Source organism: Notothenia rossii (assembly GCF_949606895.1).
Source record: "Notothenia rossii genome assembly, chromosome: 8".
NCBI lineage: Eukaryota > Metazoa > Chordata > Actinopteri > Perciformes > Nototheniidae > Notothenia > Notothenia rossii.
The window spans coordinates 50,160,382-50,176,262 of record NC_136906.1 but is presented as its reverse complement, the minus strand read 5'-3'; the positions used below and the strand labels follow the sequence as shown (position 1 = coordinate 50,176,262).

The window sequence follows — 15,881 nt, the reverse complement described above, 5'->3', positions numbered from 1 at the left end:
TGAAGAGGCGCCACTTGTTGAGTCGTGATGATGACAGCACGACCGTGAAGGCAGTTAAGAAAAAAATCACAGAGGAAATCGACAAAAGGTGGGGCTGCTCACAGGGAGTCTGGAGGGCAGCATATATATTCAAGCTGCAGTCCTTGACCCACGGTTCAAGAGCTTGTCATTCCTCGGTGCAGAGAAACGGGACGATGCATACACAACGGTGTGGGATCTGGCTGAGAGTTTATCTCCAGCAGAAGAAGCTACTGCTCAGAGAGAGGACAGCAGCGGCGCAGAGGAAAGTGAGCCCACACCAAAGAGGCAAAGGGAAAAGCAGCAGGACATATCAATGCTGATGGCCTTTGATGAAGATCAACAGACGGAAGAAGAGAAAAATGAAATGAAGACATACTTGGAGGACCGAACCAAGGTTGACAAGGGACCACTGATTTGGTGGAAAATGAATGAGGAACGCTATCCCAAGCTTGCCAGAACAGCTAAGCGCATCCACTCCATCCCTTCCACATCCACGCCATCGGAGCGCATATTTTCCAAAGCCGGCTTCATTGTGAGCAAGACACGGAGCTCACTTCTCCCGGACAACACAGACAAACTCGTGTTCTTGTCTCATAATGTGAGAAGACTAAGATCGGAGGGAAACCCTGAAAGTCAGGTATTGGCCTAGCCTAATATAACACCATAGTTTTGTAGTTTATAGTTTTCGTTCTTCGTTCGTTCAACTGAAGTGTTTAAGTTAAGTTTTGCGGTATATTTATAATTTTTGTTTGCATTCCGACCTCAGGAAAAAACTGAACGTTTTATTTTCATGTTGAGAATACTTCTCTGTAGGCCTGTTTACTTTTGTATTGATATTTAAATATTTAAGTTGGCTTGAGCCTATATTTATTTATTCGTTTGTTTATATAATTTATATTTATTTTACATGTTTAAAAGAAACGAAAAATATAGTTTAAATGTAGTTTTTTAAAAGAAGACTGTTTTTTGTTTGTTTTATAAAGTTATTGTGTTGGTTTTAAAAGTTCATAAGTTGTGTGATGTTTTTATATGGTGTGTTGTGTTGAAATAAATTAACAAAATGTTAAGACAGTCTCCTTGTTGATTTTTCCAACACATTCAGAATCATAATTTAATTACTTGCCGGTTGCGCGAAAAAGGCGGTTTGTCTCTGCGTGCGCTTTCATTCGCGCCACTATTCAGATCAGTGGTCGACCACGAAAATCTTTGGTCGGGGGCAGCCCTAGTTCACGTACATAGTTGGCGATGCAAAATTGTGGAATGTCACCTCAGGCTCTTCTCCCTCAGGGGCCTCTATCTCAGGGGCCTCTATCTCAGGGGCCTCTCCCTCAGGGGCCTCTATCTGGTCTGTTGTAGGCTCATAGTCTGGATCGCTGTTGTCTTCCATTTCTGAGACATCTTCCTCTATCTCCTCTTCATCTGGTTCAATCTCCTCTTCATCTGGTTAAAAAATGTGTCCAGAGCCCCTCGTACAGAAAATCGCCTAATCGGTCGCCTGCTCATTGTGTCAATGAGTCAAATGTAAGCAAGGCACAAATATAACTGCTTGAGAGCCAGTAAGGGAGGAGCATTTGCTGCGAGAAAGTGAGTGAGTGAGTGAGTGAGTGAGTGAGTGAGTGAGTGAGTGAGTGAGTGAGTTTGTGTGTGTGTATAGATGTTTTCCATCTGCAGGATGAACATAATACACTCATACCCATTCATTTTCTATGGCGGTCAAATCTGACCGAAAACGTAGAGGGTGTTTGACTGTTGAATAAATCACTCAAAATAAAATGCAAGTGGTGATCATCAAGTGTATACGTTCAGAGGCCTAGTGTGGAGGATAACATAAGGTATTGAGGCAATTGGATGAAAAACACAATATTTATGATTAAAATAAAAGTCATTCGGTCACTTTTGACCCGAAATGCAAGAGAAGGGTTAAAAAGCAAGAGAAGGGTTAAAAAGAAGAGATATTACGTCACAGTATTTATATATACAGTCTATGGTCACAGCGTATACTTCAGCGGAATATCAAAACAGCGGCCCGGGGTGCAAAACGCATCAATGACAGCGACCCTCTACCACACAAAACAACACCATTTATATAAACACCTATCATGACAGGGCACCCACAGCCAAGTAACAATTACAAATGAATTAAGTCGGCACGGCGGCCCACATTGAAAATGACTTAGGCCTACCTTTGATGATCAAATCACTTAAACACAAAGTCCATCCTCCTGTCCTTTTGGATGAAGCACTTGGGGGTCATTCAGCTGATCCTTTGCCATTCAGTTTATCATTGTAACTCAATCTTGAAAATGACTCTTTTAATAATTTCGCAACGATGTCATCACTATCACTGAAGTGAGCCATCATGAACGAACTTATGCTAATCATAAATCTATCGATCATAAAACTATCGATTAGATTTATGATTCGAAAATAATAAAAGTAGGGTAGACATGTGGATATTATCCGGCTGAACAAAACGTGCATTTATCTAACAGGTTCGTTTTCCACAGACCTTATTTCGAGGTATTTTCCAAAATCCTATGGAGAAATCCCATTGCTTTCTGTCGAGGGAATCCGAGCACAGCTTACTTCCGGGGTTAAGGACGCGTCACTGCACCACTTGCATAGACCTATATATATATATATATATATATATATATATATATATATACCCATAGTTCTTATTATACATCCATGCATAGACCTCACAGCGGGCGGAACTTGTCATAAAGTCCGCGAAAATAAAGCCCGCCCATTTAGAGGGAAGATATGATTGGTCAATTGTACTGTCATTTGAAATTACTCTCTCATTGAGTTACTATCGCGGGCCCTCTGTGAATGTAGAGAGGGACCAACAAGCAGCCCCGGCTCCAGGATAAAATTACTGAGGGGGCTGTTAAAAAATCCGAGGGGGCGATTTTTTTTTCACAACAACGAAAAATACTGGCAATGTAATGAATTGACACACCAAGCTTTTTTCCTTCTCACTGCTCTACAATCTCTTTGCTTCTTTATTTTTATTCTGGATTTACCCCTCTCGTTCTGTTATTTTTCTCTAATCTTTAATCATAGATAGTAGATAGTTGATAGATAGATAGATAGATAGATAAATGGCTGCACTTTGGTTAACAGACTAACATTGATTTCCTCAATTTATAAATGGACAGGCTCTGTAATTATACCATAACCTGTTCTCCTCTATCCCTTAACTCATCTTCCTATACAGATTTACTTACCTCTAGTCAGGTCAGGATTAAAGAAACATTAATCTGGTTGATTTTTTATTTTCGGGATTGAATGTTCAAATCAAGGCCTAAAACCTGGCATTTCATAAGAAAGTGACTAATATATAAATCAAATGTAATATTGGATCAAATACTACACCAAATGGACAGACACAGATTACAAATAAAAATAAAGTCCCCTGGTTTGTCTCTAGAGTCGAACTGCCATGAGAAAAATCAAATCAATGTTCCAAAATCCGTCACTAGATGTCGCTCATTGTACCAATACGGTTGATATAATACATAACATATTATTATTCTAGTAAAAGGGCTCGCTTTGACAAAAACCTGATGCATACAGGCAGCCCTAAATAATAACAAATAACCATCATGTGTGGTGCTATCTGTAGTTGTCTGTCTTATTTTGTGTTGATGTCAAACAACATGGATTTCAAGTCAATATACGAAAGTAAATCAAGAAATAAAGTAAACAAGCTGATCTTCAAGTTCCTCAAAAACACTGGTCTGAGGACAAGGATTTAATATAAACATTTAATAAATCAACAGTAGGTGGCGATATATGCTCCAAGTGGAAGCGATTCGCCATTAAAGACAAAAGAAGAAGAAGAAGAAGAAGTAGAAGAAAAAATACGCTAACGCTACAAACAGGCACAACACAGTGGCCGTTTCTCAATCGCGAGGAAACTGGCTTCCAAGCCAATATTTCAAGGATACTACGTCATCGAGTGCCGTCGAAGGACTGTTCCAATATCCAGTATACTTGGAATTCCACAGAGGCCACGTCCTTTGTTTGGGGGAAATGTTGAGGCTGCACATGGGTAGACTTCGCGTCCTTCAAATCCCCACAATGGTTTGAGCACGGACCAATTTCAAAAACCCTTGCGGAGAATGGCTGAACCGACGCAGCACACATTTAAATGTAAGTATGTAGTGGCGTAGAACATGTGTTGGTAAATATGTTACTTTGTTGCATTTGTTATCACCAAAAATGTGTTCTGTGAAAGTAAAGCAAGTTCATAATTAGATAGACATCGTGAGGCAGTGGCGGCCGGCCCATAGGGGCACTAGGGGCGCCGCCCCCCCTCTTCCCACATGTTTGATTGTCATTAAAAATAAAAAAATATATATTTCCCCCCAAAAAAAAAAAAATATATATATTTTTAAAGATCAAGGTAAATATGATATAGTTGGTATCAGTAAAATGTATAATCTACAATAAAATCTCGTTTAAAATTGTGTTACGATGTTTAAAGTTACTGATAAGTCACATGTTTCCTGCCTGGCCGCAGCGTGTATCATTACCCTCTCTCGTCCGGGCGGTAGAAAGGAGCCCTCAGCCAGAGCAGCTGCAGCCAACAAGCTGACTGTTGCTATCTGTAAACTATGCCGCCGAAACATAATTTCAGCCAATCAGCGTCGTCAGATCTGATGCTCAAAGGGCGCCCTTTCAGCGCCCTGACCTGTGAGTTGTTTAGACTCGTATCCAAGGTGACGCTACAGTAGGGGATGGCTGCGTCTGCAGGTGTAGACTCTGGTGCTAGTGGATCGCCGGAGCTGTAGATTAACATTTGCATGCTTATTGTAGTTGTAAGGGCAATGCCTGTGGCACCATGGAGCATATGTGTGGGCTGGACCTGTATTTTACAGGAAAGGAGTGATCAGAGGGTCAAGTTGTCGATTCTTGTTCAGTTTTCATCTTCCTCACCCTCTCAGACTTTGAGTTGCGCGTGCTGCTAAAGAGATGCGCTACCATGGAAACTAAACAATGGTGTAGCTGTATTAAAGTCCGAGTGGAAACGGTCGTGAGTAGATCAGATTTTTTCAGAAATCGGGAGGGTTGGCAAGTATGACACACACACACACACACACACACACACACACACACACACACACACACACACACACACACACACACACACACACACACACACACACACACACACACACACACACACACACACACACACACACACACACACACACACACACACACACACACACACACACACACACACACACACACTTCGTATTTAGTCTCCTGATTTTAAATGCCCTAGTATGGTTTTGTCACCATTTGCATAGCCCCACCAAAAATATTTTCCACCAGCCGCCACTGTCGTGAGGTATTTATTTTCGGTACAGTTTATGTTGAAACCGTTAGAGAGAGTGGCACACTTGTTAGCCTGTTCCATTCTTCTTTGTTTTCCAAAGCCGTGGCTTGGAAGTATACTTGCTTCGTTTCTGAAGGAAGTGACTTGGAAGTATGTGACTACCAAGCCAGTATCCTCGTGATTGAGAAACGGCCTGTTACTCTGTTTTTACTGACATGTAACATTTTATTTCACCTTGCTCTATTTTTTAACGCACGTTCAAAAACGGGAACATTTTCGGGAGTTTCAACCGGGTACCAGCCCACGGAAAACGGGGACGTGTTGGTCACCCATCCGACTGTGTTTACAGCTAGCACACACGCTAACATTAAGACTACAAGCTCACTTGGGGTTGAGGCTTTTTTACACGTTGCTTGACTTCCTGCCCACATATCTGATCTAAACATAGTAACATGTATTGGGCAAAATAATTATTTAAAGTTATTTAATAATTTTACTTTTTGATGGATGAATGATGCTCAAAGTGAGGGGGCAAAGAATACAACTGAGAGGGCAATGCCCCCTTTTGCCCCCTCGTAGCGCCGGGCCCGCCAACAAGCCCTCCCGTCTTCACAGTAACTCGCAGAGACGGCATTTAACCCTTCACATTCCAACAGAAACTGAACAGGCAGATTCGAAGGATTTATTTCTTTGGAAATGTTATTTTAAATACAATTAAATCAAGTTATTTTGGTAAAACTAATGAAAAATGTAACAACAAAAAAATATAAAAAATATTTTTTAAAAAAAGTTTTTTTTTTTTAATGTTTTCAAATATTATTTTTTAGAATATCTTAGGCCCTCACAGAGGGCCTAAAGGGCCCTGACGGCTCGCTACTGTTCTATAGTAAAATTACTTTTTATTTGTTTTCCTATATTACAGTTATACATCTAAATATACAGTAAAATACTTATTCTAAATCTTGTAGGGCGAATAGAAACATCAGTATGCAGTATAAAGAAAATGCTGATTATACAATGTACATTCTGTCAGTGCAATGTGGTCAAATGTAAGAACAGTAGGTTGACTGTAAGATGATCAAAACCTCTACCTGAAAAACCATAGACACTCTGGAAGCGCCGCATTTTTGTTCTTTAACTGCAACTTAATTGAACAGATTGTTTGTGTTGCAGGAGGTATACTCAGGCTGTTGATATACTGAGACAGAATGAGCTGGTCCAGGATCAGTATGTGGTAGTTGATGTTTGACTCACTGAACTGTGCGGTGACCTGTTTCTTGGAGAACAGGCTCTCAGGGTTCACCGTCCTCTTGAAGTGCTTCTGCAGGGTGGACAGGATGATGGCCTCCTCCTCCGGCTTCCTCACCCGCCCTGCCAGCAGCATGAACCCTGAGGAGGAGCACAGCAGCTACACTGAGGACGTTATGTCACATGCGCAGCAGCTACAGTGAAGGTATGGCAATGATTATCTTAGCTTCCAGGGCCCTCCAACAATGATACATGACATATATAAGACATAAATCATTAACACTTATTTAAACTATAGAATAGTGCAAGAAGGAACAGATTAGAATAGAGTAAAATAACATGTGTGAATTATTTGTGAATTATATATTTTCTACACTAGATATGTTTATATTTGCTGTTTATTGTTTTTATTTCATTATGTTTATACTTTATTCCACCTTTTAAATATGGTAATGCCTTAACACACCACTGCTGTAACATCTATCTATCTATCCATCCATCCATCCATCCATCTATCTAACTATCCATCTATCTAACTATCTATCTAACTATCCATCTATCTATCTATCTATCTATCCATCCATCTAACTATATATCTATCCATCTAACTATCCATCTATCTATCCATCCATCCAACTATCTATCTATCCATCTATCCATCTAACTATCCATCCAACTATCTATCTATCTATCTATCCATCTATCTATCTATCTATCTATCCATCTATCCATCTATCCATCTATCCATATATCCATCTAACTATCTATCTATCTAACTATCCATCCATCCAACTATCTATCTATCCATCTATCCATCTAACTATCCATCTATCCATCCAACTATCTATCTATCTATCTATCTATCCATCTATCCATCCATCCATCCATCTATCTATCTATCTATCCATCTATCCATCTATCCATCTATCCATATATCCATCTAACTATCTATCTATCTATCGATCCATCTTACTATATATCTATCCATCTAACTATCCATCTATCTATCCATCCATCCAACTATCTATCTATCCATCTATCCATCTAACTATCCATCTATCCATCCAACTATCTATCTATCTATCTATCTATCTATCTATCTATCCATCTATCTATCCATATATCCATCTAATTATCTATCTATCTATCCATCCATCTAACTATATATCTATCCATCTAACTATCCATCTATCTATCCATCCATCCAACTATCTATCTATCCATCTATCCATCTATCTATCCATCTATCCATCCATCTATCTATATATTTATCTATCTATCTAACTATCCATCTATCTATCTATCTATCTATCTATCTATCTATCTATCTATCTATCTATCTATCTATCTATCTATCTATCTATCTATCTATCCATCTATCCATCTATCCATCTATCCATATATCCATCTATCCAACTATCCATCCATCCATCCATCCATCTAACTAACTAACTATCTATCTATCTATCCAACAGATCATCCCCCAGGCCTCACCATCGTCGGCCAGGTACTGCAGCCAGTCCTGCGAGGCGTCGGTCTGCTCCTGCAGCCGGTACCGGTCGGCCCAGCGGAACAGGTCTCTGAGTGTGATGAAGCCGTGTTTCCCCGCAAACACTGTAGAGCCCCTGCGTAAGGACTGGGGAGGGGAACACATTACACACAGGTCAGAACACCCAACACAGGCAGGCGATACAAAGAGGCACAGGCCTAGGAAAACAAAGTGCTGTCATCTTTGTCATCACATTTAGCTGAAACTTTCATCCAGAGAAACGTACATTAAGTGCAATGAACCATGAAGATAGAAACTCAGAACAGCAAGTACGTTCTCCTCAATAAACCATAACATTGGTGCATTACTACAAAATAGAGCTGCATGATTGTGAACAAATTACGTATTGTGATTATTTTGACTGATATGGCAATTGTGATATGGTTCACCATATTAGTGGAACTGATCCTTTTGAAAGCTAGTTCTCATTATCATGAACATTTTTATTTAAATTATTTGATGTCGGGTTTTTTTTGAGGATTGATACCAAAAATGTGTTGGATTATGATTTATAGACTGGGATATCTCTGCAGTTCCACAATACTTCATTCAAAACCATATTTTAACTCATATTTAGACTTTAACAAATATTTTGATTCTCCATAATCATATTGGGTCCATATTGCTATTTTTGATTAATTAATTAAGCAGTACTAGAACAAAAGATTTACAGAAAATGAAATGTTCTCAGCTTATCCTTTGAGTTTAAAAAGTGAGTTATCTCCAGAATTTAAGAGCAAGTACAAAATGTAAGTCAGGAATAGATGTGTGAGACCGAAAGAAAACACAAAAATACCGCAATAACTCAATAGCTTTAAGCCTGTTTCTGGCTCCTATGCAGGAGGTATGGCCTTCAGCAGGTCTGTGCCCAGGGATCCGTCATCCCATAATCTGCCCCTGGGTGCGCAGTAGTGCAACATGAGAGTGTCAGTTACCTGCAGGTCCTGCATGACCTTCACCAGCTTGCTACAGTAGGACGGAGGCAGGCTGCACCTCTGGTGGAGGATGGTCTCCAGCTCTGCAGTGGGCAGCTCGTCGAAGTGCAGCTCCACGAAGCGGTTCCTGAAGGCCCTGGAGAGCACCTGGAGGGCAGGCAGACAACCATACTCACCGTTTTGTTTCTTAACAATATTTGTATTGATTATTCTTAATGTTTTTAAACTCACTTATGACATAGCACAGAAGTTCCCTACCATGTATGTCTTGTGTCCCCCTCGAGGTGGTCGCCATTCTATAATATTAGTATATTCTACATAATCATGCTGTCTAATCAGCATCTTGATATGCCACACCTGTGAGGTGGGATGGATTATCTCGGGAAAGGAGAAGTGCTCACTATCACAGATTTTTTCAGATTTGTGAACAATATTTGAGAGAAATGGTTATTTTGTGTATGTAGAAAATGTTTTAGATCTTTGAGTTCATCTCATGAAAAATGGGAGCAAAAACAAAAGTGTTGCGTTTATATTTTTGTTCAGTGTATCTTTTCTAGCAGCGAAGGTGAGGACAATATAAAACATTTCACTAGTAGCAGTAGTTAGTGTTTTGATTGCTCAAATCAAACTAGTAGATAAATGTATATAATGTTTATAGAGTTTATCATGATCGTTAGGTTTTCTTGTTCTTCAGCTCAGTATGGTTTCTGCCTGGTGATGTTGAAATGTATTGTTAAGCTTTATTAGAACAACATGGGCATAGTTGACTCCCTCAAATCTATTCATATAAATGGATTTTGCTCTGAAATGTCAACATTTTAAATACTAAGTAAATCTGAAGGTCACAGTTACAATGACACCTATAGATATCAGGATAAAATAGAGGCATAGTTACCTTCCTACCGCCGTAGAGTCCAGGGGGATTCTGGGTAGCGAACAGCAGGAACCTGGGGTGAGCCTTGATGACTTCCTGTGTCTCGGCCACAAACAGCTCCCTGTTGTCGTCCAGCAGCCTGTTGAGGGCCTCCAGCACGTCCGTGGGGGCCAGGTTCAGCTCATCCAGGATGATCCAGTAGCCTTTCCTCATGGCGTCTATGAGAACGCCTGGAGGGGAGGGGGAACAGGAACATCAGACTGGAGGAGGCCAGGGGGGGCCACTGGGAGACAGTTCCTCTACATAACAGGGTCTTTGCAGCTCGCACTAAAGAATCTATCAGACAGCTAGAGCTGATTCAGAACGCTGGCTTCCTGTCTTTCAGAGAATTGACATTAAAATACTACTTCTGCTTTATTAAGCACCAAATGGGCTATACATCTCCCGCTACATCATGAACCATCCAGGTCTCCTTTTTGTCCCCAGAGTCAAACTGAAGCAGCTTTCACTTATTATGCTCCATATATCTGGAACAAACACAGGAGAAAACTGCAGGTCCCAAACAACCTGTACCTTTTTTTTTTATCCTGACTGAAGAACTCTTTTTGTTGCTGCCTTTTATTAAATCAAATAAATATGATTTTTGTAAACTACACTGCAACTTTAATTCTTGTGATTTATTCCTGTCAAATTCTACTATTTTTCCTAATTTCATTCTAATTTCTAGTATTTAAACATGTTATGATACGTTTCTTCTACACTATGTCTTAGGGATGTAACGATAACAAAGACTCACGGTATGATAATATCGCGATAAAAAGTCCACGGTACGATATTTATCGCAACTTTTTTTTTTTTTTTTTTTTTACTTGAATTTTTTTTCCTTTATTTATCTTTACAGCACTTTAGGAGGATAGTTTTAAAGTGTCAACAATATAATAATCAGACCCTGCAATAGAATAAATCAAGTTTCACTTTAGTTTTTCAAGTAACTCAACTCTAACTTACTCACTCAGCATCATCAAGGTTATCTTTTAGGAATATGAGCATGTCCACATTTCCAGGTAGAAGCTGGGATGTTTGGGTGTTTACAATATCCCCTGCTGTGTAAAAAAAACTCTCTCGCTTGGTACTGATGTTGCTGTGACAGAGAGATATGCTTTGGCCATGGGTGACAGCAGTGGGTAAAACTGTGCATTGTCTCTCCACCATTTCAATAACAATACAGTTTTTGCCAAGAAGGTGAGGCTTATTGACAGGGTGAGATATAAATATACTGTTGGTACTTGTCAATGTCTCTAGGTATGTACATGTAGCCCTGTAAATACAATGTCCTTTTGTATGGGCTCAGAACAGTCTCATAATACACACATGCACACAGAAGGATTCACACTTGTATTTCATGATCCGCAAAAGGATTCACACTTGTATTTCATGATCCGCAAAAGGATTCACACTTGTATTTCCGGATCCACACTTGTGTTTTTCAATGCACACACAAATGTGTTCCGTTTCATGAAAATAAAATCCAAACACAGAAAAAAGTTTTAAATGTGTATTTGAGATCCACACATATTTGTTTTCCGTTTAAAACCGTTGCACCTGCAAACACAAACCGCTTTCTGTGCATGGATCGCTGTGCATTCGTGTGTGGGTTTTTTGAGACTCCCCTGACGGTCAACCGATTCGTACTTGTAATTTTTTCTATCTATAGCCAATCAGATGTCTCCTAAATTCTAAGCCAATCACATGAGCGCGCCCCCACGAGGGGTAGATTTATTGCGTTCATGACTTGTTTCATGTACGCACTTTGCGCAGTCCGGAGCTGACAGGTCCATGGAGCTAATCTCAGGACACCTCCACTCTCAGTACATTGCCACTTTCCCCAACAGGAAATGCACGCAAATACAAGCCTTTATTTTATTAAGGTACAGCGCCACTTTCCGAACCATTGATGAATGCTTGTGTACACAAAAACGGCAGGCAAAACCGTTTTAAATGTGTGTTTCCTGTATGGCGAATACAGCAGCTTTATTTATGTCTGTATGAAGTTGTTGTGAGTGTGGAGGGAGCAGCTACAGGTTAGCTTAGCCTAATTGATCAGTGCACTTCGAAGCCAGTGCTAGACAGTGAACTGTCAACGGGGGGAGCCCCGCCGGTCATTATCGGCCAATATTCACTCTAAATAGTTTGATCGGTGCTCTCTATAAAGGCCGGTCAGGAGAGCTGGATCTGATCGATATGGACATAAACGCGAGTGAAGTGTAACCGGACGCGTGAGAGAGATCAGGGGCCGTGTTCACAAAGCATTTTATCTTACCACTAGGAGTGCTCCTAACTCGCGCTAAAACATTTTACGTAGGAGTTTTTTCTTAAAAGTTATTCACAAAGCCGCTGAGACCTACTCATACTAAGGATAAATCACTAAGAGTGAACTAAGAGTGACGCGCCGTTGCTATGGATTACGTTGATTCTCGTGCATGAGTTTAGAAGCGGTCAGTACGGTGATTGGTTGTTCAGAGCAGGCGGTCTCGGTGAAACTCATCCGCAACATCCCACAAACGAGCCCACTAAATCACCGAAAAACAAGGAAATAGCCTAGGCTAGAAATGTATTCCTATCAAATAGTTATGGACAGTGCAGTTAGCAGAATACACGCATGATGACAAGTTTGTGCAGACCACGATAATGACGTTGTATATGCACGTTAAAGAGAGAGCAAACAATAAAAATACGTAAATTGTATTAAATCAAGGAGGCAATTAAAAGCACCCTGCAAACTATTATCCAATGAGCATATTTCCAGCACTTAAACACTTTCAATAACAGCCCATACCGCCGTTCAAGTCCCCTTATCATGATGAATGAAAACAATCTGCGTGTTGATGGAATGTACTTTCTTTCTATTGACGAACACGTCCTCATCTTTTGATGGCGCAATTATTTTGATGTGCGTCCCGTCAATAGCACCGGGCATACCTGCAATTGCCATGAAGTTGGCTTCGGTCCTGTGTAGTTGTTGATTGTCCAAAGGAAACCGGATAAACTGTTGGATGATATGTGGTCTAGAGAGCGCGTTGATGGTTTGGTTTATGGCACGGCTGACTGATGGTTGCGATATTCCTAAATCGTCGGCATTGCAAAGTTGCATTTTCCCTGTTGCTAAATATCGTAGTGTTGCCAAACATTTTATTTCCGGACTAATCGGGTTATTCCCGTTAGTCGGGGATGTTATTGCATCCCGCACTAATTCCACAACAAGTTTGATACCCTCACAATTTAGCCTATATCTCTTGATCAATTCACAGTCTTCCATTGTCTCCAAAACATTTCGTCTCGCAGCCATTTTCAGATTCTTTGTGAATAGGTCTTACTGAGTTAGGAGTCCTCTCGAGGACTTTTAAGCTCTCCTAAACTTAGGTGCTACTTTTAGGCCTAACAAACTTTGTGAATTGCTCTTAGTGAATAAAATTAGGAGTCCTAAATTTAAGACTGACACGCCCATTATGTTTAGGAGTTTCTCCTAAATTCGCCAATTAGGAGCTACTTTTAGCCCTAAGATCCTTTGTGAATACGGTCCCAGATCAGCTGCTGGGTTTGACTGAGACATGCAGCTCTGCATGATCACCTGAAGCTCCGCCCTCTGTTTAGCGAGCTGACCGGACTGCGCAAAATGCGTATATGAAGTGTCATGAACGCAATAAATCATACCCTCGTGGGGGCGCGTTCATGTGATTGGCTTAGACTGGAGGAGACATCTGATTGGCTATAGATGAGAGAAATTACAAGTACGAATCGGGTGAGCGTCAGGGGAGTCTCAAAAAACCCACACACGAATGCACAGCGATCCGTGCACAGAAAGCGGTTTGTGTTTGCAGGTGAAGGGGATTTAAACGGAAAACAAATATGTGTGGATCAAAAATACATATGTTTGGATTTTATTTGCATGTATATGAAACGGAACACATTTGTGTGTGTGCATTGAAAAACACAATTGTGGATGCGGAAATACAAGTGTGAATCCTTTTACGGATCATGAAATACAAGTGTGAATCCTTCTGTGTGCATGTGTGTATTATGAGACTGTTCTGAGCCCATACTTTTGTGTTATCTGTTGTTTTATGTTCATGTTGTAACCTACTTTGTACATGGTACATTTATTTACCGCGATATTCGATATATCGTTACATCCCTACTATGTCTTAATGGTTTAATGTTTTATGAACAGAATTTGAATTGCCTTGTGACTGTAATGCTTTCTTTTATCAGTTATATATATCTTTTTTAGTTTTGGCTTTTTGCCTTTAACCCTCTGAACAGAGAGGGGAAAGAGAGGGAGTGACATGCAGCAAAATATTTGAAATGGATGCATCAGCTACTGTGGTGCCCGCTGGCTGATGAGTGTTTGTACCCTCTTTGAACACCAGCTTGCCCCTGCTGTCGGAGGAGTAGCAGCCGATGTACTCCTGGATGTCGGTGTGCTCGTGGTTGTTGATCCTCACACACTGGTTCCCCGTGGCTGCAGCCAGCCAGTGTATCAGGCTGGTCTTCCCCACAGACGTCTCCCCCTGGATCAGCACTGGGTGAGTGCTGTGAGGGGGACAGTTAGAGGGAGGGTTTGAGGACACACTCTTCAAATCAGTGTACTCAATACATCTAAAGAGCCATAGAGCACTGAGGAGCAGTGTTGCAAAGTAACTAAGTAGATTTACTTTACTTAAGTGCAATTTTGAGGTTTTACTTTACTTGAGTATTTCAATTTTGTATTACTATGTACTCCACTACAATTCAGAAGTAAATGGTGTACTTTTACTCAACTACATGTATTTAATATCTTTAGTTACTTCACAGATGTGGATGAATGATGTGAAATATAATCAAGTGTTAAATCAGACTTTAGTTCCACCTGGAGTAAATTCACAAGCTACCCTGCAGTATACAAAGTCATTCAAACTAGCTGCACCTTTACCAGCTTTGAGAACACTTTCCATGATCAATCATTATAAAACATATCATATATATTATCCTGAAATGGACCAATCTGGTACTTTAACTATATTCTGATGCTAATACTTTTCTACTTTTACTTGAGTAACATTTTGAATGCAGGACTTTTACAACAAAATAAAACATTGCAGCTTTAACTGAGGAGAATATGACTTTATGAATTTATTCAGGTCATTCATGTCCCATTTTAAATACAAAATGTTGGCCAAAAAACTATGTCCCATTAATGCAACAAAAACAAACATTACTAGTTATTATCCCATGTACTATATTAAGAACTTGACAGGGCTGCAACAACTGTACTGCATTTGGGATGAACAGGAACACTGACAGAGATCCAGACCTGATCTCCAAACATTAGCGTGGGACTTCAGTTATACCTAATATTAAAACGGAATTAAGTGAGGTCAGGAGGTCAGCTGTCCTTAAAATACACAGAGATATAAAAAGCTCATGACTTCCTGCCAGGCAGATCAAGGACAGCGGGGAATCCAGAACAGCCACATTTCTGTCCTGGTGTTTCTATCCTAAAGGGCCAGAATTAGCTCTGACAAAATGAGGAACACATTGATTTGGGGGAAATCATTTTCCTACCCTGCAGACACCACTCTGGAGAGGTCGCGGAGGTTCAGCTTGACTGATGCGGTCAGGATGTAGCTTGGGTCCAGAGCCGGCTCCATCTCCCCCTGAGACACCCAGTACCCCTCCACATCCACGCAGGGCCGGTCTGAGGGTGACGGGATGGACTGCAGGAAACGGGACAAATAGCTTTTTTCAAAAGTATTCTTGTGTAGGTGAATTGATACATCTAAAACGTATATTATCGAAAGGTTTCTGCAGCTGCTGGGGACTTTAAAAAACCTCAGCACACTCTATTAACCTCCTGTGTCAGTT

The 15,881-nt window shown here is 40.4% G+C and overlaps 1 protein-coding gene and 1 long non-coding RNA gene across 2 annotated transcripts in view; one reads left to right on the top strand and one right to left on the bottom strand.

Annotated features, from left to right (window-relative positions):
* mdn1 (midasin AAA ATPase 1) overlaps positions 1–15,881 on the bottom strand; it is a 147,876-nt gene that overhangs the window by 68,615 nt on the left and 63,380 nt on the right. The window contains 6 exon segments of the mRNA XM_079643066.1: positions 6,629–6,763; positions 8,117–8,258; positions 9,107–9,253; positions 10,002–10,210; positions 14,392–14,570; positions 15,582–15,733. Of these exon segments, the coding sequence (XP_079499192.1) occupies positions 6,629–6,763; positions 8,117–8,258; positions 9,107–9,253; positions 10,002–10,210; positions 14,392–14,570; positions 15,582–15,733 (964 nt within the window).
* LOC307014858 lies at positions 3,644–15,725 on the top strand. The gene is made up of 5 exons (XR_013801337.1): positions 3,644–4,182; positions 6,663–6,827; positions 8,098–8,251; positions 14,408–14,563; positions 15,589–15,725. It is a non-coding gene; the product is annotated as an uncharacterized lncRNA (long non-coding RNA).